The following is a 27,115-nucleotide window of genomic DNA, read 5'->3' as shown; positions in this document are numbered from 1 at the left end:
TCCAGAAGGCTGGGGCCGTGAGCTGTGCCATGGTGGTGGGCTGTGCTGGGGGTGGTGGGCCGTACTGGGGGTGGGGTGCTATCACGTGGGGGTGGGCCATGATGGGTCCAGTAGGCCATGCTGTGGCAGCGGGCCATGGTGGGGATGGTGGGCCATGGCGGGGGCTGTGCCAGGGGTGGTGGGCTATGGCGGGGGCTGTGCCAGGGGTGGTGGGCCATGGCAGGGGCTGTGCCAGGGGTGGTGGGCCATGCTGGGGGTGGTGGGTCATGGTGGGGATGGTGGGCCATGGCAGGGGCCACGCTGGGGATGGTTGGTGGGCCATGGTGGGGGCTGTGCTGGGGACGGTTGGTGGGCCATGGCCCGGGCCATGGTGGGGGATGTGCTGGGGATGGTTGGTGGGCCATGGTGGGGGCCACGCTGGGGGTGGTGGGCCATGGCCCAGGGATGGTGGGCTGTGCTGGGGATGGTGGGCCATGCCAGGGGCTATGCTGGGGATGGTTGGTGGGCCATGGCAGGGATGGTGGGATATGCCGGGGATGGTGGGCCATGGCGGGGGCCATGCTGGGGATGGTTGGTGGGCCATGGTAGGGGCCATGGCAGGGATGGTGGGCTGTGCCGGGGATGGTGGGTCATAGCAGGGGCCAGGCCACACAGGGAGCCCGGTGCCGCTGCTGTGCCCGTGGCAGGGGGGGGTCGCGGGGGTGCCGGGGCCTGCACCCTCCTTCCCCGCCTGTCCCTCCGCATCTCCCCCGCTCTGGGGGCGCGGGCCCGGCCCCAGCTGACCCCGGACACACCCGCCAGCTCCCACAGGCCGGCCGCTGCGTCTGGGCGGCGCCGGGTCCCCGCGGCCACTTCCTGAGGGGCAGCCCGGGCACTGGGCGGGCCCCGGGCAGAGGGCGGGCCCCGGGCAGAGGGCGGGCGCCGAGCACTGGGCGGGCCCCGAGCAGAGGGCGGGCCCCGGGCAGAGGGCGGGCGCCGAGCACTGGGCGGGCCCCGGGCACTGGGCGGGCCCCGGCCGCCACTTCCCGCCCCGCCCCGCGCGGCTCAGGCGCGGCTCAGGCGCGCGGCGGGCAGCTCAGTGCGGGCAGCGGCGTCGCGGGGGCCTCGCCGCCGGGCCGGGCGCTCCCAAGATGGCGGCGGGGCCGGCGCCGGTGGTGTGAGGCGGGAGCGCGTCGTTGCCGCCGCCGCCCGCGCCTCCTCACCTACCCCCTTCTCTCCCTCTTGCCCCGCGCCCCGGTCCCGCTCCCCGCCCCGCAGCCGGCGGGATGCTGAGATCCACTGGCTACTTCCGCGGCATCGACTGCCCCTTCCTCAGCGCCGGCGGGCCGGGGCCGGGCGGGGGCCCTCCGTGCCGCCGGCCCTACTGCCACTTCCGGCACCCCCCGGTGGCGGCGGCGGCAGCGGCGCGGTGCGGAGCCTCTGGCGGCCCCGGCGCGGGGCTGGCCCTCGGCCACGGCGCAGGTACGGCCCCGGCCCGGCCCGGCGGGCCGCGGTACACCCTTCCCCCTCCCCCGGTTCCCCCCGCCCCGGGCCGTGGCGCTGCCCGGCCCTCGCCCCCCCCGGCAGCAGCGTGTCCTCCTCCTGGCGAGGCCAGGCCCGCGCCCTTCCTCCTCACCACGCCTGCCCACCCTTCAGGGCCCGAGTCTGTCTCCCGCTCTTGTAACCCCGCCTGCTCCCCCGGCCCGGGTATTGCCCCCTGCAGCCCCTCTCGGGTGGGCTGTGGGCACCGTCCAGGCGGGGCAGGTGGGTCCCCTGAGCCCCTCAGCCCTGCCCGGGCTCTGGGCCCTGCGTTGTCTCCTCTTGTTGCCTCTGAAGGAGGCTCTGAAGGGACTTTTTACCTCACCCGGGGTGAGGGAGAGGTGGATTCTCTCCTCCCCTGGATCCTACCGTTGCTGCCTGGCCCGAGGGTGGTGGGGAGCAGCTTTCCAAAATGTCCGATGGCCTGAGGACAGCCTGTCTGGTCACCAGGATGGAGGCTGCGGGAGGGCAGTGCTGCTGGATGCTTTCTTTGTCCCTCCAGGCACCCCGGCTCATGCAGCAGCGATGAGGTGTCAGGGCAGGTGACGTGCTCTAGGCTGGTGCTGCGAGGCAGGTCTTGCTGGTGGGGTGTTGCAGGGGGGGCTGCGGGGAGCTGGGCCCCCTCCCGATGAAGGACTCGAGGAAGGCGTGGAGTGCTGCCAGGTTTCTCAAAACGAAGCTTGGCTGCAAAAACGCTGGTGAGCTGCTGTTGTCCTCATTCTTCCAGCAACTCTTGTTTTACTTACATTATTTGCTCATCTGATTATTTTATTTGGAGAGAAAAGGCTTCGTTCTTCTCCCCAGAAGAATACCTCTTGCTTCTTTTTGTTAAAGCTCTGCTGTTGCAGTTAGATATACTTGCTAGTATGCGTGGTCTCAACAACCTGAAGCAGGTGTCACAATAAAGCAGAACTTGGGTTTTTTCTGTACTTGCTTAACTTTAGGTTATTCATGGGTTTAGAAAGCGATTAATTTTTTGTCTCCTCGTTAGAAGGTCAACTTACCATGACTCTGTTTTAGTTTAAAATAAAGAAAGCAAAGTATACTCAGGGCTGTCACAGGCAGATGGATACTGTGTTAGAAAGGCAAAAGTTTTTTACCTCTTCCATTATTCTTTTGAATTTGAAAAACCCTCTAGAACCCTTTAGGATGGTCCTCTAAATGCTTGATATTATAATTAGCTTTCAGAGTACTACTTCTGTTTGTCTTTAAATATCTGTAGGGTGTCAGTTTTGGAACTGGATGTGCTCATTTTGGTCTGCCACCTGAAACATGCAGCTGTACTAAATAAAAGCTGGTTCTGGTTTTGAGTTTTGAAATGGGGAAGAGAAGGTTCGTCTTTAGTAAAACCTCCTGGTGCACCTGGAAAGTGTGTTCAGCTTCTAATACTGGCTGAAAAGTGTTTATTTAAGAGCTGACTGTGAATGACAAATTATCCCAATATTTTGTTAGGCCTGGCTTGGATATGTTAGTGACTCAGGAGAAATCTTGTATTTTGGGGAGTGAGAATGGTTTATCTACTGTATTACGGCTCTTAGAGAAGCTTTGGCTTTTGAAAAACAAAAGCTCTAGTGTGGGTCTGGTTTTCCTAGGTGAAGTGTCTGCCACTTGTGAAAGAAACGGCATTGTGAGGCTTAACTTCCAGCCTGTGGCCTCCCACTCCCCCCAGCTGGCTGAGCTGCGTGTTCCTGCTTCCTTTCCCAAATTCTTGGCATCTAAGGCATGGCAGGATTGTCATAACCAGGGATCTGTAAATTCTGCCTCAGCTTAGTACTGGACTTCAGCCATTTTTTTAAATGTCTGTTTTGATTGAGAAATGGAAGAAGAGCATTGAACCTGCTGCGAAATGCTGTTTTTTTAGAAAGGACTTTAGTGGGGTTGTGTAAGGTACACAATTTCTATAGCAGCAGAAAACGTCTTTGCAGTGATTTTGTAAGCAGTGCTATGGCTTAGCTTCATCTGAAGGGTTCAGCTTGAAGTGCTTCTATCTTTTCCTCTGTCTGTCTGAAGCTCGTCTAGCCTGGAAGGATGTATTTAAGATTTACACTAGAGGGTGTAGTAGTTTAGCAGCCAGGCAACCATCTTCTTGAAAGCAGGTTCTCAATCCACCATAAGTTGCTCCCTGTCAGTGAAACTGCCTGTCTTGTTTACAAGTAGCCTTGTAACAGTGCACTTGGGCATATTTGACCTGTTTAATCGCATCACTCAATAAATAAGCTTTAAAAGCGTAATTTTTAAAAGCAGGTGGGTATCAACAGCAAGAGCTACAGTGCAGATCTGTGTTTTCTGGGATAGGGCCTGGAAAAAACAATAACATCCGAAGAATTAGTCTGCTAAGCATATTGATTCAAGACTGATGTTGACTTTGATGTTTTGAGGATCACTGTAGGACTGGCAGTAACCCCAAAACCCTTAGTAGATCTTCCGTAGCCTTGAAAGTAGCTTTTGGAAACTGAGGAGTGGAGCTAGCCTTGCCTGCTTGTGGTGGGAGGAGGCTGTGGACACAAGCCAGGGGGAGCAGAGAGGAGGTGGGGAGTTAGTGGGACTGTTCCCCTTTTCTTTGCACCCCTCACTGTTCCAGATTTCCTGAGGAGCATACTGTTCTGGGGTTCGCCGTACATGATCCATATTTTTCTCTTATGTTCCCAGCCAGTGGGAGACAACGGCAAAGAGGCCTCCGTGCCTGTTAAGGAGATCAGCAGCAGCAGGACTGACTTTTCCCCCGTCTGCTGCTGTTTGCATGTGGCAGGTGCTCCCTTTTCTTCCCCTCTGAAAGCAGCTCAGTAAATAAAATCTTGTTGGGTGAGGAGGGAACCAGCATGATGCATCTGCTTTGTAGGGCACATTTGAACTGGGTTCTGAAATGCATGGTACTTCATGTGGGAAATCTATTCCAGTGTCTTTACTGCAAGCGTCTGCCTGCATGGTAAAAGAGCGTGGCTACCTGGAGGCTTCTGGAAATTCAGGACTGGCTGAAAGCTGAGGAGGGTGCGGGGGCGGTAGCGTGCACCGATGTGGTGTTTCCACAGCAGTGCCTGTGGGCTCAGAAATGGGATGTGAGCCTGTGCAGGACTGGGAATCTGGAGATTGCAAATTCTAATCCTGACTTGGCTGAAGTGCTTTTTCCATCTACAAAATGACTAAAACCCACCTGCTTCTGAGCAGGATGAAGAGATTATTGAATGTGTGTGAAGTGCTTTGAAAGCGTGCTGTGTAAGTAGGAGGGAAGAACTGCCTTCAGCCCTAAAAGCATCTCTTCAAGAGCTGTAGAGGAGAAAAATAGGTCTCTCTTTAAAGTCTAGGTCCTGAGTATGCTGAAAGACATAAAAGAAGCATAATACATCTCTTCATAAATATCATAAGGAAACCAGCTCTTTGGTTTGCTGGTTTTGATACAGCTGTCAGCAGATGCTTAGGAGGTGGATGTTTTTTGAACCCGGAGCAGTAAGCTGTGTCCAGGTCTGGAGGTCTGAGTTCCTCTTTGTCTGCTCTGATCCTTGCCTTAGTGCAAGATGGGAAGAGCAAGGCTTTCAGCACCCTGCCTCAAAAGACTTTATTATGGAGTTGTGTGCACTGACAATTGCTCGGCAGTTTTCTGGTATAGTCCAAAGCTTGAGGAGTGGTTTTCTTGCTGTGTGGATTTTCTATTTAGATAGGCAAGGCTTTGCAGATTAGATCTAGATTGCATCTTTGGAAGGTGTCTGGATGGGTTTGTGTGGTAACAACACTTTTTTCACCTCTCTGTGATTTTACACTACCCAGCTCACAAGTAAGCCGTTTGTAATGCTGTTTGGCTCCTGTTGGCCCAGGTCAGGTGTGGAGATATCCTTGGGCTTATCTCCCCAGCTTTAACCCTGTTGATCCTGTCACTGATGTAGGAAGGCCCTTCACCTCTCCTTTTTCAGTCTTCAGCTGAAAAGCAACCACATGGGATGGCTGTGACTTGTATATAAAACACTGTGCAAAATGATACTTGAGAAAACCTGAAGAGGCTGTTTAACTGTTAAACGCCAACTTTAATCATCCTCAGCCCGTGTGTCACCGTCGGATCAAGGACATTGTCATCTTCCCCAGTGGGGTTCCTCATACAGCATGTTGCTGAGGGGCTGCACGTTAAACTGAGCCGTGTGTGGTGGGAGCAGCCTCTCTGTGCTGTCTGGGGTTGCCTTTATGTTACTTATATTGCAGTGCAGGTTCGCACCATGTGTGGTAGGAAGGATGAAGGGAAAAGTCTTTGCAGCTGCATTTTCCTTCCTGTAGTTTTATGTTGTGCAATATCAACTTCTTGTAAAAAAAAAAGAGCTTTTATCGCTGTATTTGCTACAGGGAAATTGAATGAGCAGGAACTTATGAATTGCCCTCAGTATTTCTTTGCTGAGGGGGGAAATTAGGTTGGTTCAGCTTTGGGTGCTCTAGTCCATGGACTGCATGTGGGGGGGTTGCTAAGACTGCTTTCCCTGCCCCCTTCCACATTTGTGTTTAGAACAGTACAGACCAAAATGTTAACGGTGGAAGTTTTTTTTAACTGAGTTTTGAAATGAAGAATAGGAAGCCCACTTGATGGTAAGGTCAGGACGTGTCTTTTCATGTAAATCAATGTCATGGCTTTCTAGTGGTTAGGGATTTCTTGTCATTTAACTAACTTGTCAGTTATGGTGGGTTTCCTGTGGGTGGGCAGGTGCAGCTGCTTCGTGTGTTGGGATTTCAGCATGGGCTGGCAGGGCCCTTCTGATTTTTGTCTTTCTGCAAGCGGGGCGAGTGTGGCTGTGGGGAACCTTGGCCCTGAGCTTGCACACGGCAATTCCTTGCTCCTGTTACAGACGTCTGAAAAGCAGGAGGTGGGAGCAAATCTCTGTCAAGCTGGAAGGATTTTGAAGGCTAAAGGTGCAGCGACCTGCCTGGGTGTTGAAGGCCCAGGAGTTGTGCCGGTGTTTGCGAGCTCCCTGGCCTCCTCTCCAGCTGCCACAGGAGGCCTCTGGCTACTCTTGCAGGATTTCTCTCTCCAGCATGCACTCTCTTACCTGACATTAAAACGCTTCCTCTGATTTTTTTTAAATTTATTTTTCCCTCTAGTCAAACCCTGCAGTGCCGTGTTAGTGCTGGAGAAGCGGAAAGCACAATTTGCTAGTCCAGGATTTCCCAAACCACTTTCCCTGGGCTGCCTAGTGTCAGGAGAGATGGGTTGGAGGCGCCGGGGCGGCGTGCCGGCTGGTGTGATGCTGAGCGGCAGCAGTGCCAGGCTGCGGGCAGGTACTGACAGGCAGGGCTGGGTATCTCCCTGCCCTGCAGCCTCCTTCCCTGCTGGGGCTGAGCGTGGGCTGCGGGGCTTGAGAAGTGGGGTGGCGTTGGGCTCCGGCTGGGGGGCCCGGTGGGATGAGGAGATGGCTTAGCAGGAGCCTGGGGATTGCCATTTGGGAAACTGCTGTGCTTGCCAACTTGGGTTGCTCGAATCAAGTAAAAAGTAACATTTGCAGTTGGGGAGTGGGGAAAGCAAGATGTCAAAAAATTCCCCAAGATTATAGTAGTAGTGGTAGGGAAGAAGAAAACAGCCAAAAAACCCCCTGCAGACACTTGAGTAAAACCCAGTCAGACTTGGGAGTAAATGAGGGTGAAGGCGGGACTTTGGGTTGGTAAGTCCTGCCCTAATTATCTCTGCAGCCCGGAGAGTGCTGTGTCAGCACATGGTCAGCGGTATTGTGCCACACGCCTTTGCCGGAGTGTCTTAGCAGTACCGAGCAGATATTAAAAGCCTCAAGTACAGCATGAACAAATATCTGCAATACTTACTAACTGCGGGGAGCTCAGGTAATTCTTTGAAGTTTTTGACTTACTGTGGAGTGAACTTGTGTTTTGGTGTGGATTGCAGTACGCGAGGAAGCAACTGCGTGAGAAGTACCTTCTCCAGAGAGGCTTTCACGTGTCAGCCATTCATTTAACGTGAGACTTTGGTCCTCAGCGTTGCATCTGCCTCTGAAATATATGGACTATGCATAAAACTCAGCTCTGCTTTGGAGAGTTTAGTTGCACGAGGGTTTTCATTTCCCTGTGAGATCTACCCTTTTTATTTGAAGAGGGGATCTGTGCTGAGTTTTGGGGAGTGTGTTGGGTTAGCTGGTTCAGAGAGCCTGCAGAGCCGCAGGTAGCAGAGTGGTAAAGGAGCTGCAAGTATTAATTCCAGCTTTTGAGTTCTCTAAAGCCAGACAGGTTTTAAAACCAGTTTAAGTTTAGGTTTAGCCCTTTGTAAGTCACAGCTGAAGTGTTTAAATGTAATATAGCTTGAAAGGTGCTTTTCTTTAGTTTTTTAACTTTGTTTTTCAAAGTGTCCAGTTGTGACTGTATTAAAATAGTGGTTTGGGTTCTTTTTCTTAAATGGGTGTTCTTCACCTGAAACAGTTAAAGAAGTAGGACACGTGTTGAGAAGATAACTTATCTTGAGCAAGCCAGAGAAAGGCTGGAAAAGAAAAAGAGTCTGGGGGATGAGGAGTAGTGTTACTGCTCGTGGACATGCTGGTCAAAGTAAGTTTTCAAGGCGGAGCTGAAAAGAGAGAAAAGACGACACCGGAATAATTGAAGTATTTTTCTTTTGTTCTTCTGCTTCTTTGAAGAGTGGCTTTACTTACTAAGTTTTGGAGTAGACCCTTAGTTTTACCTAGCACTTGTACAGGAGATGTGGAAATGTTTTCTGGGCTCTTTTTCTTGGAAACAGAAAAAATAAGTCTTAGTTAATTTTCTGTTTCCTAAGCAGAATTTCAACTTTTCTTGTATATTGAGGAATAACTTTAAAGATAAAATGAGAGAGGGAATGGAAAGATCTCCAAAGAATCCAAACATTGAGTATCTAGATTAATGTATCATTGACTTTAAAATGGTGAGATGCCTTCTAGCCTGTGTGATGACAGACTGTGGGGTCAGGGTAGCAGCCTGGGGAGAAATCATGATATTTTTGGTGCCAGCCTTTGCTTTCTGCCCCTGTCCTGGCAAATCCACCAGTTGTTTCTCATGTTTTTTCCTAGGCTGTGGGAGAAATGTACTAATGGTGTGATTTCCTTTTAGGAAGGCATTACATTTATCACAGATCTTGACACACCTCTGATGCTCTTTGCCTGCCGCAGGTGTTTTAGCACCAGAGCAGGGACTGTACATCACGGGGGTGATAGAGGAATGTAAATGACTGCTTTTGCATGGGCCAGACCATCTTGTTCTGGCTTTGGATCTTCAGATTTAACTAGTGGTGTTGCTGTGTGAAGCAGTGGTAGTCCCAGCTGTCTTCCAGGACTGTCTGTGAGGCTATCAGGAGGGTGAAGCTACCATATTTAGTAGGCTTGAGGACCTTTTAGATGCCGTTTCTGCTGTGCCAGAGGCAAAACTGCACAAAATTGTTTTCTTGAATAAAATTAGGTGTGTACTGCTTCCCTGGATGTTGCTGCCGGAGCTGCTTTGAGGGGCATGCCCTGCCATCCTCCTGTCAAAGTGAGTGTCCTACCTGAGTGAGTTGTTCCCTGATAACGCAGCCTGCTGGGGGGTGACATGCTCCCTTGCTGGATTGAATCCACTTGGGCACGTCTGTGTCTCCTCTCCAGCCACGGTGTGTCAGCAGGCTCGAGTGGCTGAGCTGAGAAAATGGCTTATGGCTTGTATGAGGATGATGTCTGGCTGCTCTGGTCCCTTGGTGAGATCCCCCTCCCTGTGCTGGGTGTGACACCCTCTGCTGAAGCCCCTGGTCAACCAGTTCAGCCCACTGAGACAGTCTTGGTGGCACTGAGCACTTATGTTGGCTGGCAACATCTGGTGAAACCATACCATGACCTCAAGCAGGCTTTGTCACAGCAGGTTTAAAAATACTGCAGTGTGATGGGTAACTGTTCAAACTTTTTTCAGTCTTGCTAATCTAAGACTTTCTTTTCTCATATTTGCTTCCTTTTTTCTGCTGAAGAAATGACCATGTTGGTTCATGATGTACCTTGACGCTGTGGCATGAAATACCTCTTGGGGACTAACAAATGTAGGGAGTGGGGTGCATAGGGAGGGTCCAGCTTGGTTAGACTGGCTGTAATACCCCCTCGGACCTTGCTTCCCTGGTGTTCTTAGACCAGCACAAGGTTATCTAATTTTAATAGTTGAATTTACTATTTAGAAAGAGTGAGAAGGAGTAAAAAAAAAAAAAAAAAAGGAAAAAAATCGTTAGGGCTAGGGTTATATTTAAAGTTGAAGAACCATTTCTCTGAGCTCCTCTTACCTGCCCTCCTAACCCATTTACTCTGGATAACTATTTGAAAGCCACTATTTTAAATCTCAGTGTTAATTATTTCCAAGTGGTTGGATATTATTGTTAAATTAATTGTTGGAAATTTGCTTTGGGTACTCGCAAATGAGGTCTGCGCCCAAAACTGCCATTTCTTTTGCACTGTTTAGTTCTGAAGAGAGGCAAAGCTCAGCCTGCTAGTATGGCCTTTTGGAAACACTTTGTTCTTGAGAAACTACTGTATTGTCTGTGAAGCATTAAATGAAATGCTTAAAATAATTTTCCAATGGTGATAATTTTCCTGTAATCGCAAAGGTTGTCCATTTGCTAAGTACTGGCACTGTAAACATAGGCAAGCTGTTAAGCTAACAAAGCTGTTCTGATGACGTTAAAATAAAAAAATGCCTTTTTTTGCCTTTAAAGTAGTCTCCCAACAGCTTTCACCTTCCCCATCTCCTGATGAATGTGCCTTTTGTTGCCAGCTCCAAGTGACCCAGGAAAATGGGTAACATCAGCAGTGACAGCTCTTGAAAGTGTTCGCTTTCGGCCTGTGCTGGTCCCTCTGCGGGTTGGCCAGCAAACCTTTCCATTTTGAGATCCTAATTGCTGTAAATTTGGGAGTTTCTAATTTTTGCCTCCCCTTTGTTTAGCAGCAGCACTGCTTAGTAACTCTGTTACCTCTGGAAGGCAGGTAGTTGCCGTCCATCTCCTGCATGCATGCAAGAGCTTGACTCCTCTTCCAATACTTGCCGGTTTACAACAACCAGTACCTGTCATACATTTGGGCTTTTCTGTATTTGAAGCATGTGAAGAATGTGTTGTGGTAGGGTGCTTGAAAAAAAAAAAAAGACGTCTTTTTCTCCTGAATGATTCATTGTAAAATAAGTTTTAACATCAAACAGGTGACCTTGTACTCCCATTATTCATTTAATGTCAGCCTTTGTTTACTGCCTTTGCCGGTTGCACAAACTAGAAGGACCAGTGTACAGCGAGGAGTCGTTAGCTTGTAGAAGCTCTGTAATAAAACAGCTCCACCTCAGAACTGAGGCCTCGTTTCCCAGAAGCAACATGACTGTCACCAGGAAAAAAAATAGTCAACCTTGTTTTTTTGGAAGAATTTTGTTCTACACTTTTGTATGCTCTGCTGAAACGTCTGATTTAAGTGCAGCTCATTTTTGTATCTTCTAAAGTAGTTTTAGGTTGAATCAATTGTTTGCTGACGTCCTATGTAAATTATTAATAACTTGTTTTGTATAGTATTGGTGTTAACTTTACTGTTTTGTGTCTCAGAAGGACTACTTCATAGGTTTGAGGTACATTAATTTATTAAAATAGTTTGTATTTTTAAAAGTGTCCTGATAGCAGTTTAGTTCACAATCCTATAAGGAGTTGTCTTCTCAAGTCTCATTATCTTGTGATTCTCAAAGGACAGTGCAGAGTCTCAATTTTACATCCATCCAAAAAGAGTTATTTCACTACGTGGTGCCTCTCTCTTGTTTTGCTTCAGCAGAAATAGTGCACACATTTCGTGTCTCAGAGTAGCAAAACCGGTGTAGTTCATCTTGTAACCTTTCTTTACACCACGGGTATTCATGTGAGTGTTTGAAATGGAGAAGAATAAATGCAAAAGCTGAAGAAGAGTCATTTGAATCGTGTATCCAGGTTGTAAAAAGGGGTGTGTGGGTGTAGCTGGGTACCTGCCTGTGTGGTGCTGGGCTCAGCCACCCAGAGAGCCTTTCCTCTCCGACGTTCTTGAGGGTATAATTAGGCATCTGAAAAGGCAGCCTGATTTCAGTTAGCATATGTAACCTCTCTGACTGTGGAGACTCGTGTGTGTATGGCTCTCCGTATATATATGTGTGTGTGTGTATAAACTCCCCCTTCTGCTTGTGTTTTCACTACATCATCTGCAAATGCGTCGTGGCCAAAGGTGACAGTCCTGATTAGTGGCTTGGAGCCCACTTACACAAGTGTCTTTCATGGAAAAGGTAGCCTTTGATCAGCAGCACTTGGGTAATACACCAGGCCTCCTACACACCTACAAAAGAGCTCTTTCATGACGATATCTCAAAGCCTGCTGGCGTTCTCGGAGCTTATAATGTATTTTTACATCTGGTCATTCTCCTGAAAGAAAAGGTGCAATTAGTTTCATACTATAGATGAACAGCAGAGAATCAGACACCAGGTCTATGCTTAGGTTGTCTTCTACTTTTTCTGTATTCTGATATATTTTAAAAGGTTTGCTTTTCTGTGTGGACAAGATGTCTTTTGTGTAGTTTGGGGGTTTGTTGTTTTTTGCAGGGGTATGTGTGTTTTGTTTTTGTTTGGTGTGGTAAAGTGTGGGGTTTTTTTCTTTTGGGAAGTCTTTAGATCCAGACTCGGTGTTCTCGCCTCTGTTTATAGGCCACCTAATACTTATCTCTGCACAAATTACCAGGATTTCAGCTGTTCCTTCAACAATGCTTGTGCTAAATTTTACATCTCCATCTTGAGTTAGAGGTTAATAGCTGACTCCTCCAGACTTCATTGAACTGGTCTCCTCTACCACTAAGGAGTTGATGTTTTGCAAAGTGGTGTGAAATGAGGTGACTGGTATGGAGGATCTCCGTTCTTTATCAGCTGTTAGGCTAATATTTATACCTGTTTTGATAATCTGTTTTCATGTTGGAAAGCCAGTTTTACTGCTATCCTTCTAGCAAAGAACAGAAAGTTCCTCTGGAATAGCAGCGTTGGGAGACACTATGATAAAACAAGGATTGAAAATTTTCAGAGTCAAAAAGCAGCCATGAACTTACCTGTAGCTCCTGTTAGCTGACTGAATGCAGTCATCTTTATTGCTGGGTTCCTCCATTACAAGTCTACTTTTTCAAGGTGAAGTTATTTTCCTGCCTGTTCTGTGGCAAGCAGGATGGCTGTCGCTCTGCACACGTGTGTGAATGATGTCCTCTTCCCTTCCTTTTCACCGTGAGTTGGAAAGGTAGGTGGGAGAGTTTGGAATATCATGGCAGAAAGTAGAGAGTTTATGTTGTGACAGCTGCTCCCATGTCCTTTTCAGGATGGATATTACAAGATTAACTTTGCTGGGCTCTCCAGTTGTAAGCTGTCCCTTGGACAGGTTGCTTTGGTGTTTCCATGTAGTTCCGTAGGGTGGATCATCACTCACCAAAAGCTCTCCTGTAAGCTGTGGCTGGAGGAGCTGTGCAGCATCATAGTCCTAGAAATGCCTGTGTAAAAGAGGGTACTAAAGGGACTTGTCTGAGAAGACAAATGTCAGAAAAAAGAAACATTCTGGATGTTAATGTTCCTGTCTTGGCCGTCGTTCTGTGTGGTTGAGTTGTTGCCTTTGTACTTGTAGTTTTTTCTTACTAGTAGCACTCTGTCAGTCCAAATAAGACTGGTTTTCCTGCAGCTGCCGTGAGAAGTAGTGAGCTTTGAGGAATATTGGAGGCTTTCAGTGGGCTTTAGGCATTGGCATTGATAAGTGAGAACCTAATCCACAGTTTTCGTATTGGAATCCTCTTTCCTCCCTTGGTTGCTTCATTCAATTAGGCAGATAATTCCGTGCATACTCAGCTCTTCTTGGTCCTAATACAGTGATTATTCTTTGGTGCCCCGAAGAATATTTAATTTATAGAGCTTTTCTGTGAGTAATAAAAGCACTTTGTTAATAGATCTCTGGTTCTCAAGATCCTGGAGTAGTTCATAAAATACATTCTTGCCACACACCTGCCACTGTCCAGAGAACATCACTGGTGGCTTTTGGCATCAAACGTTTATTCTGTGGTGATGAGAGCATGGCTTTTGGTAGTGCCTCTCAGTATTGGGTTTTGATGAGAGCAGATCTTAAAAAGACCTTTTTAAAAATTTTATTATCAAGAAAATGCTACCTGAATTGTGGGCAGTAAGTTAATTTTTCTTTCTTTTACAGAGCGAGGATATGATCCCTACAATCCAGAGCTTCCGAGGCCCTCGCTGGAGGCGGAGGATGGTACTCTGGCTGACATTGCAGATGTGACACCCGGTATTCTGGAGCTGGAGCTGGTCAACAAGGCCATTGAGGCAGTCAAAAACGAAGTTGAGAGAGAGCAGAAAAAGTATGAGGAGCTGCTAGAAACAACCAAGGAGTTCAGTGCTTCAGAGGCCTCCTCACTCATTTCGAATACACCCGTATCGGCTGCTGGGACACAAAATGATTCATTTACCTCCTTAGAGTATAATCCAGGTAGCTACAGCTTTAATAATAACTCTGACTACAACCCTACTCCTCTTGCTGCTGCTAGCCAGTCAAGTAAATACACTTTGGATACTTCCCGATCTAAAGGTAGCTCGCTGGAATATGTTCCCAAGTCTGTAGTACAGAATAAGAAATACAGTAGCACTGTCACTAACAATAAATATGTGATTGATGACTCTAAGCCTTCTACAGACTTGGAATATGACCCACTTTCAAATTACTCAGCCAGGCTTTTGAGCAAAGCCACAACAAAGGACCCAAAAGGGTCTAAAAGGGGTAGGGTGCCCAGTTATGAGGAATCTTACTCTCCTTCACGGAAGAAGCTCTGTGAAGTACCCGATGACTATGAAGTGTGTGCCAGGTTCTCTTCCTCTGAAGATGAGGCTGATGTGGAATATAAACCAACTTCTGTTAGTTCACAATCAAAAGCCGGTTCTGAAAGTGAGTCAAACGACGGGTTATCCAACAAAGAGCAGAGCACCAAACTGGATGGCGCTGCTTCCCAGGATAGCAAAGAAGCGGCAGTGCAGTATGGTGGGGAAGACCTTCCAAGTTCACAGAAAAATCTTGCCAAAAACTTATCAGACAAGAATGCAAAAGCAGGGAAATTGTGTTCTGGTAAGAATGACCAGGAAATTGAAAATAAAAACAAAGACTCAAAAGACAAAACAAAAAGGAAGAAATCAGATGTTAGTAAACCTGGCCTCAGTGATGTTGGTAAGAAGGAGAAGAGTAAAAATACAGGAAAAGAAAAAGTGCTCAAGAAAGAAGATAAATTAAAAACCAAGAATGAAGAGAAAAACTGCAAAGATAAAAGTGTCAGACTGAAAACGGATGGGAATTTAAAGAAACCTGAAAAACAGAAGTCAGAAAAAGTGGATGGGCTTAAGAAAGAAAAATCCAAGTCTGCCAGCAGTAGTTCAGGGAAAAGCAAGAGCGAGAGTGTCGTCAAAGGCTCTAGCCCAGAGAAGCTGGGGAGCAGCAAGAAAGACTCCAAGCTGAAAACAGATGATGTGAAGAATGGTAAGGAAACTTCTGGTCGTAAAAACAAAGAGAAAGGGACCAAGACTTCAGCACTAGAGCGAAAGAAAGAAAAGGTCAGTTCTACAGGAAAAGGAGATCTGAAGAAGGGTCAGAAGCAGCAGAGTTTGAGTCACGTTGACCTGTTTGGCGATGAGAGTGGAGATGACGATGACAAAGGCCGGCCTTTGCCATCCACATTACTTGACGTGAGCTCAGACTCAGACGGTGAAGACTGTGGTTCAGAGTCTGAGAGTGAAAATGAAGGGACAAAGAAAGTGAAACGCTCTAAATTGTCGAAGTCGTCATCGTCATCTTCCTCGACATCTGATGACATTGATTATTCCATCCTTGAGAAGGACTTGGACTTTGAGACAGATCCAATGGAAGAGTGTCTCAGGATTTTTAATGAATCTACAGATGTGAAAACTGAAGACAAGGGAAGACTGGGGAAACAGGTAATGCTGATTTGGGTGGGTTGGTTGCTTCTTTCACCTCTAAATGTGAAAGGATTCTGGTTTGGTTTAGTGGTGTTGCTTATTTCAAGTAGTTGAAGAGGGCTATGGAGGGAGACTCCCTATGTTGGAAGAATCTCATCCTTGTCATGACTGAGTGCTTTGAAGAGTTTGCACCTGAATTTACCTGCTGGATTGAAAGCTGCTGTGAAATGTAAGGATTCAATTACCTTTTGTGTGGAAAGCCTGTAGCTTTCAGGGTTATCAGTTGCTTCTGTCTCCATCTGGTCTAAGAACCATGGTAGCCTGGATGGCTGCGGAAAAGGCTTCAGAGAGTGTGTTGTGGGTGTTTCAAAGCAGTTCCAAGTTTGCTGATCTGGGTGATGCCTTCTTGTTGCGGCATAGTTTAAGGAACATAGTGGCAGGTAGAAACAGGACAATGTGTTGGTGCAAGGAAGCCGTTGTAGTTGGCACTGGACGCTTTGGAGACTCCTCAGGTTACGGTTTCCTATTTTAAATGCATACTGCAGATATTTTATGAGGATCTCTGGATACCTTGTAGGTGGCGTAAATAAGAAACAGAGGGTAACATTTCTTAAAAAGATACAAAGGATTTCAGAATAAGGAGATAAAAAGACAGCATTTACATACAAGGCTTCTGCCAGTAACTGAGGTGGTCCCTGGAGGATGCAAGACCCTCGTTTTTGGAGATTAAACCAGAACAGAGCAAGTGTAAAAACCTAGAAAGCAGCTGCCTGCAGTGATCCTCTTAACAGCATCTGAGGCAGGGAAGTAGGGGTAGACAAAATCAGGTGCCCTCAGTGTGCTGGGAGGGAGGGGGTACCAAAGGACAAGTGTGTCTATCCAAGGAATTACTGAGTGGCTTCAGCTGCAGCTGTCGTGCATCCAAAAGGTAACAGAGGTACTGGGAGGCCATCAGGGCTTCCAGTGTGTTCCAGGTTAGACCCCTTCAAACATGGGAAGGCTCCCTTTGCGATTATTGGTCTGAAGGAGGGGCAGGGGGAGTGCAGCAGGAACCTTGTGGCTGCATGGTGGAAAGGCAATTTCTCCCGGTATGATTGCTTGTTGACTTCTGAAAACAGCATCAGATACTGATGCTGGCTTTCAGGCTTTGTTAGTTGGGTGTGTGAAGTGGCCATGGACAGAAATTCTTCCATTCATGACTATCTGTATGTGGAGGACAAAGTGAGCTGGGATCTGCAGCGTGGTGGGGAGAGCTCATCTTTTTGAAAAGAATAGCTGGACTATTAAAGCTTTTTGCTGAACTCTCTGTTGTAATAATGTCCCCGATCTGTTCGGAGAGAAGTCTGTGTTGCTGACAAGTAAAGACCTTTTTTACGCTCATATGAAATGCCTTGGTGGAAAAAACTGCGTAAAGCCGTTCAGTGTAATGATTCTCTTCTGAACTATTAAGCATTACTTGATTTTACTTGTTTAAAATTCAGCTGTTCTCTCTTCAGTGTTTATATAATTCCCAACTAGGAAAAAGCACTTTATTTTTGGCTTTGTTTCTCCAAATTGCCCTGTTTAAAGGAAAATAGTTTAAGGGCACACAACCTATAGCGGCAAATACTAATCTGTGTAGAGCTTTCAAATGTGGGGTGATTCAAAATGGGCTGAATTCAGAAAGTGCTGAACCAGGGGCTGCCTCTCACTGCAAACACTTAATTCTGGCATGGAATGGCAATGTTCAGCTGTTAGCAACCACGTGTGTTTCCTTTGCACGTGCTTTACCTTTATATCGCTGCACTGAAACTTAATTTCCCCCTGTTTGGGAAAGGGAGGAACAAGCATTGGAGCCGAGGGGTCCTTCTTTGAGAGATGGGTGTTTGTAAGTAGGTACCTGCTTCCCCGCTGTGTTTCTGGTAGCTGAGGTTGGTCACGGGGCATTCTTTTGTTTTTGGAATAATTTTGTAGCTGGAGCCCGTGTCATTTGGTCTCAGTAGTGTGCTGGTCTGGAGGGAAGGTACATGTGGGCAGTGCGGTACTGTCCTATCAGAAAGGATTGCTTTGTGAGAGAGTTTATTAAGGGATGTAACTGAATTAACAGACTTAGCTAGTTCCTAGAGAGCAGAGTGATTCAGTGTGAAGTGCTCATCCAGAATGCCCCTGTGGTGATGAACACGAGCTCAGCCTAAGTGGAGCCAGAGCTCATCCCCAAATCCAGCCTTCAGCTTCATTGCTGAATTTCTAAGGGATTGTCAAGCTTGTCTCTCCTCAGAGCTTTGCCAGGGGTTGTGCTGGGGAACTGAAAGCCAGATTGACTGGAGAGCAGCTAGTTTTGAAAAATAAACTTGTGAAGTGTGTTTCGTATAAATGAACGGCCAAGTCAAATTCAAAGATTTTAAAGTGGTTTCTTCCCCTCCCCAGGAGCAAGTCTGAGATGCTGGCTCGGAGGCAGCTTTAGCTGGAGAGGTGCTGTTACTTCCTCCTGGATTTTTGGCCATACAAGCGTGTGACCTGGGGATTTGTCACTGCAGTCTTTCTGCAGATACGGCTGTGGATAAAACTGCAGAGAAACATTTCCCTACATGGGGAGTGCAGGCACTGTGGTTTGGTGCTGAGCAGGTTTTCAGGACCTGCTCTGGCAGCATGTTATACAAGGGCAGAAATGAGTCAGCTCCCAAGTTCTTACGAAAAAACCCAAATAACCCAAAATAACACCCCCAACCCCCCTGGATTTTAAGAATGCCGTGAAAAGTGAGGTGTGCGAGTGGCTGGCAGGAGAAGGATGTGCAAATCTCTCGTGGCAGGTAGGGGCTGTCCCGGATCATGCCTGGTGCACAGCTCATGGAGCAACTGCTGGGGTGGGAACTGTAATGCTGCTGGTGGTGGCTTCGTTGGTGGCTATTGGGTTCAAAACAAGGCTTGTTTTAGTAGTTCAGCAGCTGACCTCACGTTGCTCTTACCTGCCAGGATTTCTGTTAACCTAAAAGGAGACTTTTCAGATCCCCTCATTGAGAGGGATCTTCAAGTCCATTCAGTTTTGGAAGCTGCTGCTTTTGTTTTCTAGCTATCCAAAGAGGAAGGAAGCGAAGAAAAGACGGAAGATAATTTAACTACCTTGTTTCCTGGCCAAAAAAGAAGGATCTCTCATCTTGTCAAACAAGGAAATGTAAGTGCAACTTTTAGAAGCAGAAGTTTAGATTCTTTAAAGTAGGGATTTTCTGTCCTGTTACGACACTGGAAACTGATGCAGTCCCAGGTTCATGCAGCAGTGCACGAGTTGTTTGTGCTGGAATCTGTGTCAGTTTGCTTCCCTCCCCTTTCTGATTTCTGAAAAATATGGTTAAGCATCTGTTACAAATGGCAGCAAAACTCCATTAAACTCCCATAAAACTAAGGGTGAGCTATGGAAGAGTATGTCAGTTCTGCTCCTTGTAACTCATTGGGATGGATTGAGATGTTCATTTATCTGCAGTAGAGCTTCATTTAATCACTTAGATAAAAATTAACTGGACACAAGTTCAGTCTGTCTGGTGGTACTTTTCTTTGTGTTGTGGACCTACAAGTTAGCTGAGGGAGGTTTGTCATGTTTAAAACCATTACCTTATATTTGTTCTGAATCAGGCAAGATATCAACAGTCTCTTGTTTGATACTCTTCTTTCACAATTGTGAAAATACTTTAAATACAGAGGAGAAGAATTTAAAAAAGGCAAGGAAGACATTCTGATTTTTTTTATTTCTTTCTCACTGGGATTTTAATTCGTGTTTTCTCTGAGGGTTTAATGTATTTCCCTCCAGGTGCTGAGCACAGATTAACAAGTTATATTTTCCAACAGGATAAGAGCGGAGACTTACACACTGATTCGAGCTGGGTAGTCCAAATTAATTGTTCTTTCCTCTCAACCTAGAAAAGGTTTCTTTGCTTTTAATAATTTGAAGCCCTGAGGTCAATACAGCGCATTTTATTTTAACTACATATCTTCAGCCAGTTCATGTGTTTTGATAAGGGCCCTTTCTTCCAAAGTGAAGAGATAAGAGACTGAAGCAAATGGGTTGGAAATTAATTAACTCAAATATTTATTGTAAATAGGTGCCTTTTAGACATGTACAAACCTTTAAATACATTTACTTAATGGGATAGCTGATCCCAAAATGCTTTCCAAAGATGTGAGCCCCAGCACAGCCATTGCATGGGCAAACAGAGCCGATCTGGTGCGCTCAGCAGCAGGTGCCACGAGCACGGACCGGGACGTGCGTTCCCTGGAGTATCTTAGCTTGGTGCTGCTGCCAAGTCTGTTCAGGAGGTGCTGTAAGACCTGAACTGCTGCTTTTATGCGCAGAGTTGAGCCTCACGCTTTGCTGTGTCCCTCCAAGTCAAGTATTTGCTCAGTCTTGCTTGTGATTTATAGCTCGAGGACTGAGCAAGCAGAAGGGGAGGGAGCTGAGTTCTAGTTTAGTTGCTGGGGGGAATGGTGGGCCAAAGGAATTGAAGGTGAGGCAGAAAATGAGTGTCCTGTCCTGCTCAGAAGTCTGTAATTATAATTTAATGGCTGATTGTGCTCAGTTTGGTATCCAGAAGCTGGTGTCGGCATCAGAGACCAGGAATGCAGGAGGTGCCAGCTTGCCCCCAATTTGCAGTCTCAGAAATGCTGTGTTCCACACGGGCTGTGCAAGCACACCCTTCTCTGAAGAAACCTCAGGAGGGGAGGCCTGTCTCAGATTTCAAAGGTTATTAAGTAATGTGGAGAAGTTTGTACTACTGCTGCTTCTCTTGCACTTCTGCTGCTAGAAAACTTCTCTCTTTGCTGACATAATTTCTGGCACCTTTCCTGCAACCTACATTTGGACATCAAAGAAAATGTATGTGTAACTTGTTTGTGCTAGTAACGGCGGAAGCGGTGAAATGCCTCCAGAAGTAGGCAGGGGCAGAGCCTGTTTAGAATTCAGAGCTCAGTTTCTGTAATGTTCTAATCCCATAGATACACACATGTGAGACTTTTAAGTAGTTACAGGAACTAGAGACTTGAAACAAGGCTGCTGGGAGGTGGGGAGCTTCTGTAATGCAAGGGTAGATGGCACTGGTTCTTCAACGTGGGAAGGACGGAGAGGGAGAGCACTGTAAAACTCAGCAAAGGGGAACAGAGAATAGTTGGTTGCTTTTTCATTGCAGTATAAACTAAAGAAGCACGCAGTAGGCAGCACAGGGCTAGATTAATTTTCTAGTGCAAGACTGTAGAGCTTGAGAGTATTGACAGAGTCCAGAAGTGGGTTAGGCACAGTGATGGGAAGCATCATGCCATTAAACAAGCAGTTCAGATACCACGTCTCAATTTAGGAACATGCCAGAGTGCTGCGAGGCCTTGCCGGAGGGCAGATCATGAACGTTGTGGGTATTGGCGGGTGACTAAGTATTTTGTTCTGGAAGGTGGTTGGGATCATCTTCTCTCAAAAACCTGCATTTCCTAACAGAGAGGGGGAGAGAAAGAGAGACCTTTCTTGGGTGAATGGAAGCCAGAGGCTGGGGACTGAGCAGGCAAGCATGCTGGCTCTAAAACCTTTCTGTCCGTGCAGGCAGAGGTCCCGAGCAAGCCCGTAATCCGGCCGTACCGTCCCCCCACTGCTCAGGAGGTCTGTTACCAGAGGATCCAGCTGGCTCAGCAGCAGGCGGCACAGCTGGCTGTGGCCGTTCAAAAGGCCTCTCTTTCTTTGCCAGGAGAAAAGAAGAGGATTGCTCACGTGCCAAATGTAGCCCTTTCCACAGCAGCCAAACAAAGTAAGTCAGCAGCATTGTTTGTGATTGCTGTCCTGTCCTCACCCTGGTAAAAGACACTGTCTTCTGTTTAAATTTCTCCCGAGCAGATGTGGAACTATCAGATGTGTAGGATAGGCCATGACTTGAGTCGGTGCTGATAGTGACCAGTGGAAGATCTTTCCCCTGAGAAATTCCGTCGTGTTCTGAAAAGTACAGCTCCGTTCCCCCACCTGTCTCACCCAGCCTCCCTCGCTTCAGCCTGTTTTTTTTCTATTTCTTCCTTGGAGCGTGTTTGCTTCTCATTCGCTCTTCCATTTAAGACTTCAGAGGTGACACGAACAGGAGGGAAGTACTAATTAATGTTCAGTGGTATCCCTTTGTAGTCGGAAGGACTCAGAGCTGACGTGATGGGCAGTTAGTGCATTCTAGCTGACAGGGTTACCTCTTTAAACTCTGCTGACTCAGTTACCCCAAAACAAAGAGAAATGAGGCACGTTTCGTGGCGGAAGGTTCCTTCATCCTTGCCTGGAAGGTGGTAAAATTACCCAATTTGTATCCCTTTGGAGGCTTCCATTTGAAAAAATCACAGCTTGCAGCATGGGCCTTTTATAGTAAGTTCATTCTAGCAACTTGAAGCCCAGTGACAGGATTTCTACCTAAATACGTTTTCTGTTTCTTGCAGGCCTCGTGAGTACCAAGACGACTGTTGCTGGTAGGAGTGTCACACCTTCCAATGACTCTGAAGCACCCACCCTTTCTCTGAAGGCTTGCACCTTAGCTGGGATGGCTTCAAAGACCACCAGCACCATTGTGCCGAAAAGGATAGCACACGTTCCCTCCTTACAGGTGAGAAAAATGTGAAAAATCTTTCTGGTTTCCTTCCCCATTGAGGGTGCTATGTTTAACTGTGCTGCTGCAAACTTAGCACCCTCTGAAGAGCGGTGTTTTGATTAGGTTGATTAAATGGGTTGGTTTCTTCCTGTGGTTTTCCTCGATAGCGTTGTATAAAAAATGAAACACTTGAGGGGTAGGAGCTTAAAAAGAAATACTGAAGTGCTGCTCTGATCTCTTTGAATATTGATCATCTTAGTTTGAGTCTTCTGTTGTGCTGTCTGGCTCGGTGTGTAGCTCTGTGTGTCAGGGACTTGGAGCCTCTTGTATTTAAAAGGCATGGCTGGATTCACGCCCTTCCCAGGCTTTGTGGGCCATACTGAGGAAGGTGGTTATGGATAATGTCCCATGATGACCTGTATAGTTAAAATGTGATCATTTAAACTTCATGCTACTGTTAAAAGAGGTTTTTTTCCCAAAAATATATTATTTTTTTTTTCTGGGATACTTGCCCATCTTTGGGTACTTTTGCTATGAGTTCCTTAGCAAAGAAGTCCCTCCTTTCCCCATGAGCACTGCAGAACGTTACTTGCTAAGACAATTGAGAATAGTTCCTCATGTGTGGATGGTGTTTGCTGGAGTGGATGGCAAGAAGTGTGGTTAGTGCAGGACTTGATTAAAGAGATCTTTATTGATGATATCTTTTGTCAAGATATGTTGTAACGTACTCTGATTTTTGTAGGAGTGAAAAGTCATTTTCTTCCTTCCCCACCCAAAAAGTCACCATAGTTAAGATATAACTTGAAGCCGATTAAAAATAAACAACTGAAAGGATAAAGGATTTACTGAGGTGCTTAAGGATATCATATTGAAGGCTGAGGGAAAATATGTGTGTAATGAAAAGGACCAAATCTCCTTGAACAGAGCATCAGAGTGGAAGTTTTGTGAGGAAAATGAGCACTTTTCCCATTGAGATAGGACCAGTTGCTCACCTTTGAATGTGCCTTTATCTTCCATAGAGCTGTTTTTATTACAGATTGCAGCAGATGGTTTGGTTTATGGATATCTTTTGAGTCTAATGGAGAAAGACCAACAAAACAATTGAGTGCTTTAGAGGTGAACGTACAGTTTCTTCTCTGAGAAAGAGACAAATTGTGTGATTTCGGGGATAAACTGGTGTTAAATGGAAAACTGCAGTGGTAGGTTGTAACTTGGTCCAGCTTGTGCATTTTATGCCTGAAGAACATTTCATTCAGCTTAAGGGGGAAATCCTTTCAGGAGCATCACAATTGGCATTAAAAAAGGAAGGAAAACCCCAGTGCAGTAAAGTTACAGGAATCCCACAGACAGTGTGATGACTTAGCTGGCTGCCAGCCTGGCAGGAGTGAGCCTCCCATTCTCTCTTCACAGCCAGAGCACCAAAAGAAAAAAACGTGTCTGTCATGCACATAACTGGTGTCATGTATTCATGTCTCCAGTTCAAAGCGTGGTGCTTGGTACCATCCTAATCTTGAATCTCTTAATGTAAATGTCATCGTTTTTCGTGGTCTGGAATGCTTGCATGTGTAAATGTACTGTTGTGACTAATGCTACTGGGATTATGCACGAGTTGCATAATGAAACATGGTTCAAGTGCCATTTTTAGTACCAAAAATGATGCATTTTATGTTTAGCTTTGGGCAGATTTTCAGAAAGGAAGTCGTGCCACTATTAATAACATAGCAGGAAATGTAAGTCTCAAAGCAACATGCTACTTAAACTCTGAATAGCCTCTTTCTCTCTCTCTGTCTCATCTCTAGAGCGCCAGCTTACAGAGGCCTGTTATTCCCACAGAATTTGGTGCTAAAGTCCCGACAAACATTCGTCAAAGATATCTCAATCTCTTCATTGATGAGTGCCTGAAGTTCTGCTCCTCCTCTCAGGAAGCGTTTGACAAGGTCTGTACTGATGCTTGCTGCTTATGAATAAAATCTGCAGCAGAGAACGACATCCTCTGCCTTGGTTAAGACCACCTAAAATTTAAAATCACAGCAAACCCAGAAAACTCTTCTATCTATATACAATTCTGTAGCAGAGATTGCATTAAATAACTCCAGACTGTACAACAGAAAGTGTAATTGCAGTGGGGGTTTCCAGTTGGAAATCTCATCTTTCCCTTAATTCAGAATGCATACACTATCTTTTTAATAACCCCAGAAGAGGGATGGAGGGAAGTGTGTGTTGTGGTCAAGCTGGACAAAAAGGCCTTTTGTTCTGGTACAGCAGCAACCACCTGGAATCACATTGTTCAGCCAGCAAAAGTAAGTGTTTGAGATAAAATCACAGAACGGTTTGGGTTGGAAGGGACCTTAAAGAGCACCTCGTTCCATGGGCAGGGGCACCTCCCACTAGACCAGGTTGCTCCCAGCCCCGTCCAACCTGCCCTTGAACACTGCCAGGGATGGGGCACCCACAGCTGCTCTGGGCAGCCTCTGCCAGCGCCTCGCCCCCCTCACAGTGACAAATATCTCCCTAATATCTAATCTAAACCTATCTTCTTCCAGCTTACAGCCATTCCCCCTTGTCCTGTCTCTATGTACCCTTGCAAAAAGCCCCTCCCCAGCTTTCTTGTCAGCCCCTTTAGGTACTGGAAACTGCTCTAAGGTCTCCCCGGAGCCTTCTCTTCTCCAGGCTGAACAACCCCAACTCTCTCAGCCTGTCTCCATGGGAGAGGTGCTCCAGCCCTCTGACCATCTTCGTGGCCTCCTCTGGACTCGTTCCAACAGGTCCATGTCCTTCTTATGTCGGGGTCCTCACTGCTGAACACAGTACTGCAGGTGGGGTCTCATGAGAGCAGAATAGAGGGGGAGAATCCCCTCCCTTGACCTGCTGGCCACGCTGCTTTTGATGTAGCCCAGGATACAGTTGACTTTCTGGGCTGCAAGCGCACATTGCCAGGCCGTGTTGAGCTTTTTATCCACCATCACCCCCAAGTCGTCTTCCTCAGGGCTGCTCTTAATTTGTAGATAGATGTAATTGGCAAAACTTGCTGTTTATGAAGGCTTTTAGCAGTAGGGAATAGTCTAGTAGGATTTCCAAAAGCAGAGTTAAGAAAGTAACGTGTTTTATTAGAAAACTTTGGCCATTAATGGTAGTTGGGTAAATATGGGACATTGTGTGTTTTGTAACCAAAGCAGATGCCACGAGGATTTACTTTGTGGGATTTCACCTTCACAGCTCCCTAGGGGGAATGTTCCTGTTGTATCCAAGGAATGACCATTTGCCAAACTTCCTTTTCTTGCCAGTTAAGACCTTTCATTGCTTGCCACCAAAGTGGGGAAAACAGCCTATCCCAGGCAGTTCCAGAACTGCTTTGTTAACCTGTCAGGGAAGGTTTCACATAAATATGCTTCTTCCAGCACTTTGTTTAAAATACAATTACTTTTTTTTTCCTCTTACTCACTGAAGCAGGCCCCAGAACCAGTACATATTTGTGCCATGTTCTTATTTGAACTTAATTACTTAATTCCTTGACAGGCAATTTTTTTTGCTATCATACTTGGATTCTGTATTTTAAGAGCCAGATGTTTTTTTTCCAAAAGCAGTAGTGGGAAGAGAGTATATAGTAATGAATTGCATTGTTTGCAGGCTCTGTCAGAAGAGAAGGTGGCTTATGAACGTAGCACCAGTCGCAACATCTACCTGAATGTGGCAGTGAACACCTTAAAGAAGCTCCGAAGCCTAGTGCCCAATTCCCCGTCCAGTACGAACAGTACGTACCACGTTTGTGGTTTTCATAATCGGAGCCCCGCTTGGATTAGAAGCCATGGAGAGAAACTTGTTGAAAAGACAGACCCATTTCTCAGAAGCATTATGCTGAAAGGCAAACAACTCCAGTTAGCTTTTTATAGCCTGGCAAGCTTTAATGGGCCTTCAAGAGGCAAGTCCTGCAATGCTTTGTTGGCTGTCTGAACCTAAATGGAGATAATGCCACATGGATTTTTTTTTTTTTAGCACAAGTTCTTTAAAATGAAAAGCCCCGCTAATGGAGTAACTTTCACATGATGCCTTCAAAGTGATAGACTCGTCCATCACCACAGAAATCTGTTACACACATTAAGCTTCAAGAGAGAAACGAAGAGGGTTAAGACATTTCATTATTGGCTCTCGAGAGGGTACATTAAACAATCAATTTGTGCTGTTCTTGTGAATTTTTTTTTTCCTGGTCTCTTCCCTTTTCTCCCCTCTGTCTTCATTACCTTCATGGCCATTAGTCAGAGTGGCTGAACTTGGGAGGCTGGCCTTTAGGAGAGGGCTGCCAGTTAATGATTAGTAAAAAGCACCTATCTGCCATTATCTGATGCGCTGAGCATATTCTTGAGCTCTGAAGCTCCTTTCTAAAAGAAGTTGAAAGATTCAGCATGAGAGTCTGGTCTGTAGGGACCTAACAACAAAGCTGCTCACTGTGGGTGGGTGATGCCACCGTGCAGCACATGACTGGGTCGAGTTGCTTCTGTGCTTAGTCCTCTCTTGCTTTTGGTCAGTAGGAGGGCTTGCTGTGCAGAATAAGCAGGTAGAGCTACAGGAGTTCCCAGGGGAACTGTAAAAATGTCCTTGCTGCCCTTAAAAAAAGCTGTTGTAGGCTGACATTGCAAACAGAAAGCTCCCCATATTGCTGGAATGAAAATGCTAGGCCACCACCTTACACATGCCAGTTTCTGGACCAAGAAATCGAGAGTCCTCCTTTTGCTGATGTGTAGTGCCCCAGACTCTAGGACTGAAGTCACTCAGCTGATTACCTGATCTCTGTCCTGTTTTGCTGCTTCCCTCTTCTCGCTGCAGAGACAAGTAACAAGAAAGTGGTGTCCCATGAAGCTGTGCTGGGAGGGAAGCTTGCTGCTAAGACAAGCTTTACTCTGAACCGGTCAGGGAGCTTGAGAGCAGAGGATTTAACAGGTAAGACCCTGCTCTGACGAGGCTGTAACCTGTAAGTTATAGCTGGAGCTGTAACGCTGTGACTGGGGAGAGCAGGATCTGGCTGATGCATGAAGTGCTGTGATTTATCTGCGGGGCAGTGTTATGAGTTATTACCCAACTGCAGTACAATGCTGTGGTG

General features: G+C 46.7%; 1 protein-coding gene across 3 annotated transcripts in view; it reads left to right on the top strand.

Annotated features, from left to right (window-relative positions):
- The first annotated feature begins 1,010 nt into the window (after positions 1 to 1,010).
- REXO1 (RNA exonuclease 1 homolog) overlaps positions 1,011 to 27,115 on the top strand; it is a 40,540-nt gene continuing 14,435 nt past the window's right edge. The window contains exons 1-8 of one of the 3 annotated variants that reach the window (XM_055708171.1): positions 1,011 to 1,461; positions 13,689 to 15,472; positions 18,504 to 18,605; positions 21,009 to 21,210; positions 21,872 to 22,035; positions 23,820 to 23,957; positions 25,648 to 25,771; positions 26,842 to 26,955. In XM_055708171.1, the coding sequence (XP_055564146.1) occupies positions 1,266 to 1,461; positions 13,689 to 15,472; positions 18,504 to 18,605; positions 21,009 to 21,210; positions 21,872 to 22,035; positions 23,820 to 23,957; positions 25,648 to 25,771; positions 26,842 to 26,955 (2,824 nt within the window). In that variant the 5' untranslated portion in view covers positions 1,011 to 1,265. Of the gene's footprint in view, positions 1,462 to 1,583; positions 2,217 to 7,180; positions 7,324 to 13,688; positions 15,473 to 18,503; positions 18,606 to 21,008; positions 21,211 to 21,871; positions 22,036 to 23,819; positions 23,958 to 25,647; positions 25,772 to 26,841; positions 26,956 to 27,115 lie in introns of those variants that run through there. The other 2 variants (XM_027798292.2, XM_027798293.2) reach the window with 2 other exon arrangements.

This window comes from Falco cherrug, chromosome 4, assembly GCF_023634085.1.
Source record: "Falco cherrug isolate bFalChe1 chromosome 4, bFalChe1.pri, whole genome shotgun sequence".
Classification (NCBI taxonomy): Eukaryota; Metazoa; Chordata; class Aves; order Falconiformes; family Falconidae; genus Falco; species Falco cherrug.
The sequence above is the reverse complement of the archived record's forward strand: the minus strand, read 5'-3'. Positions and strand labels throughout refer to the sequence as shown.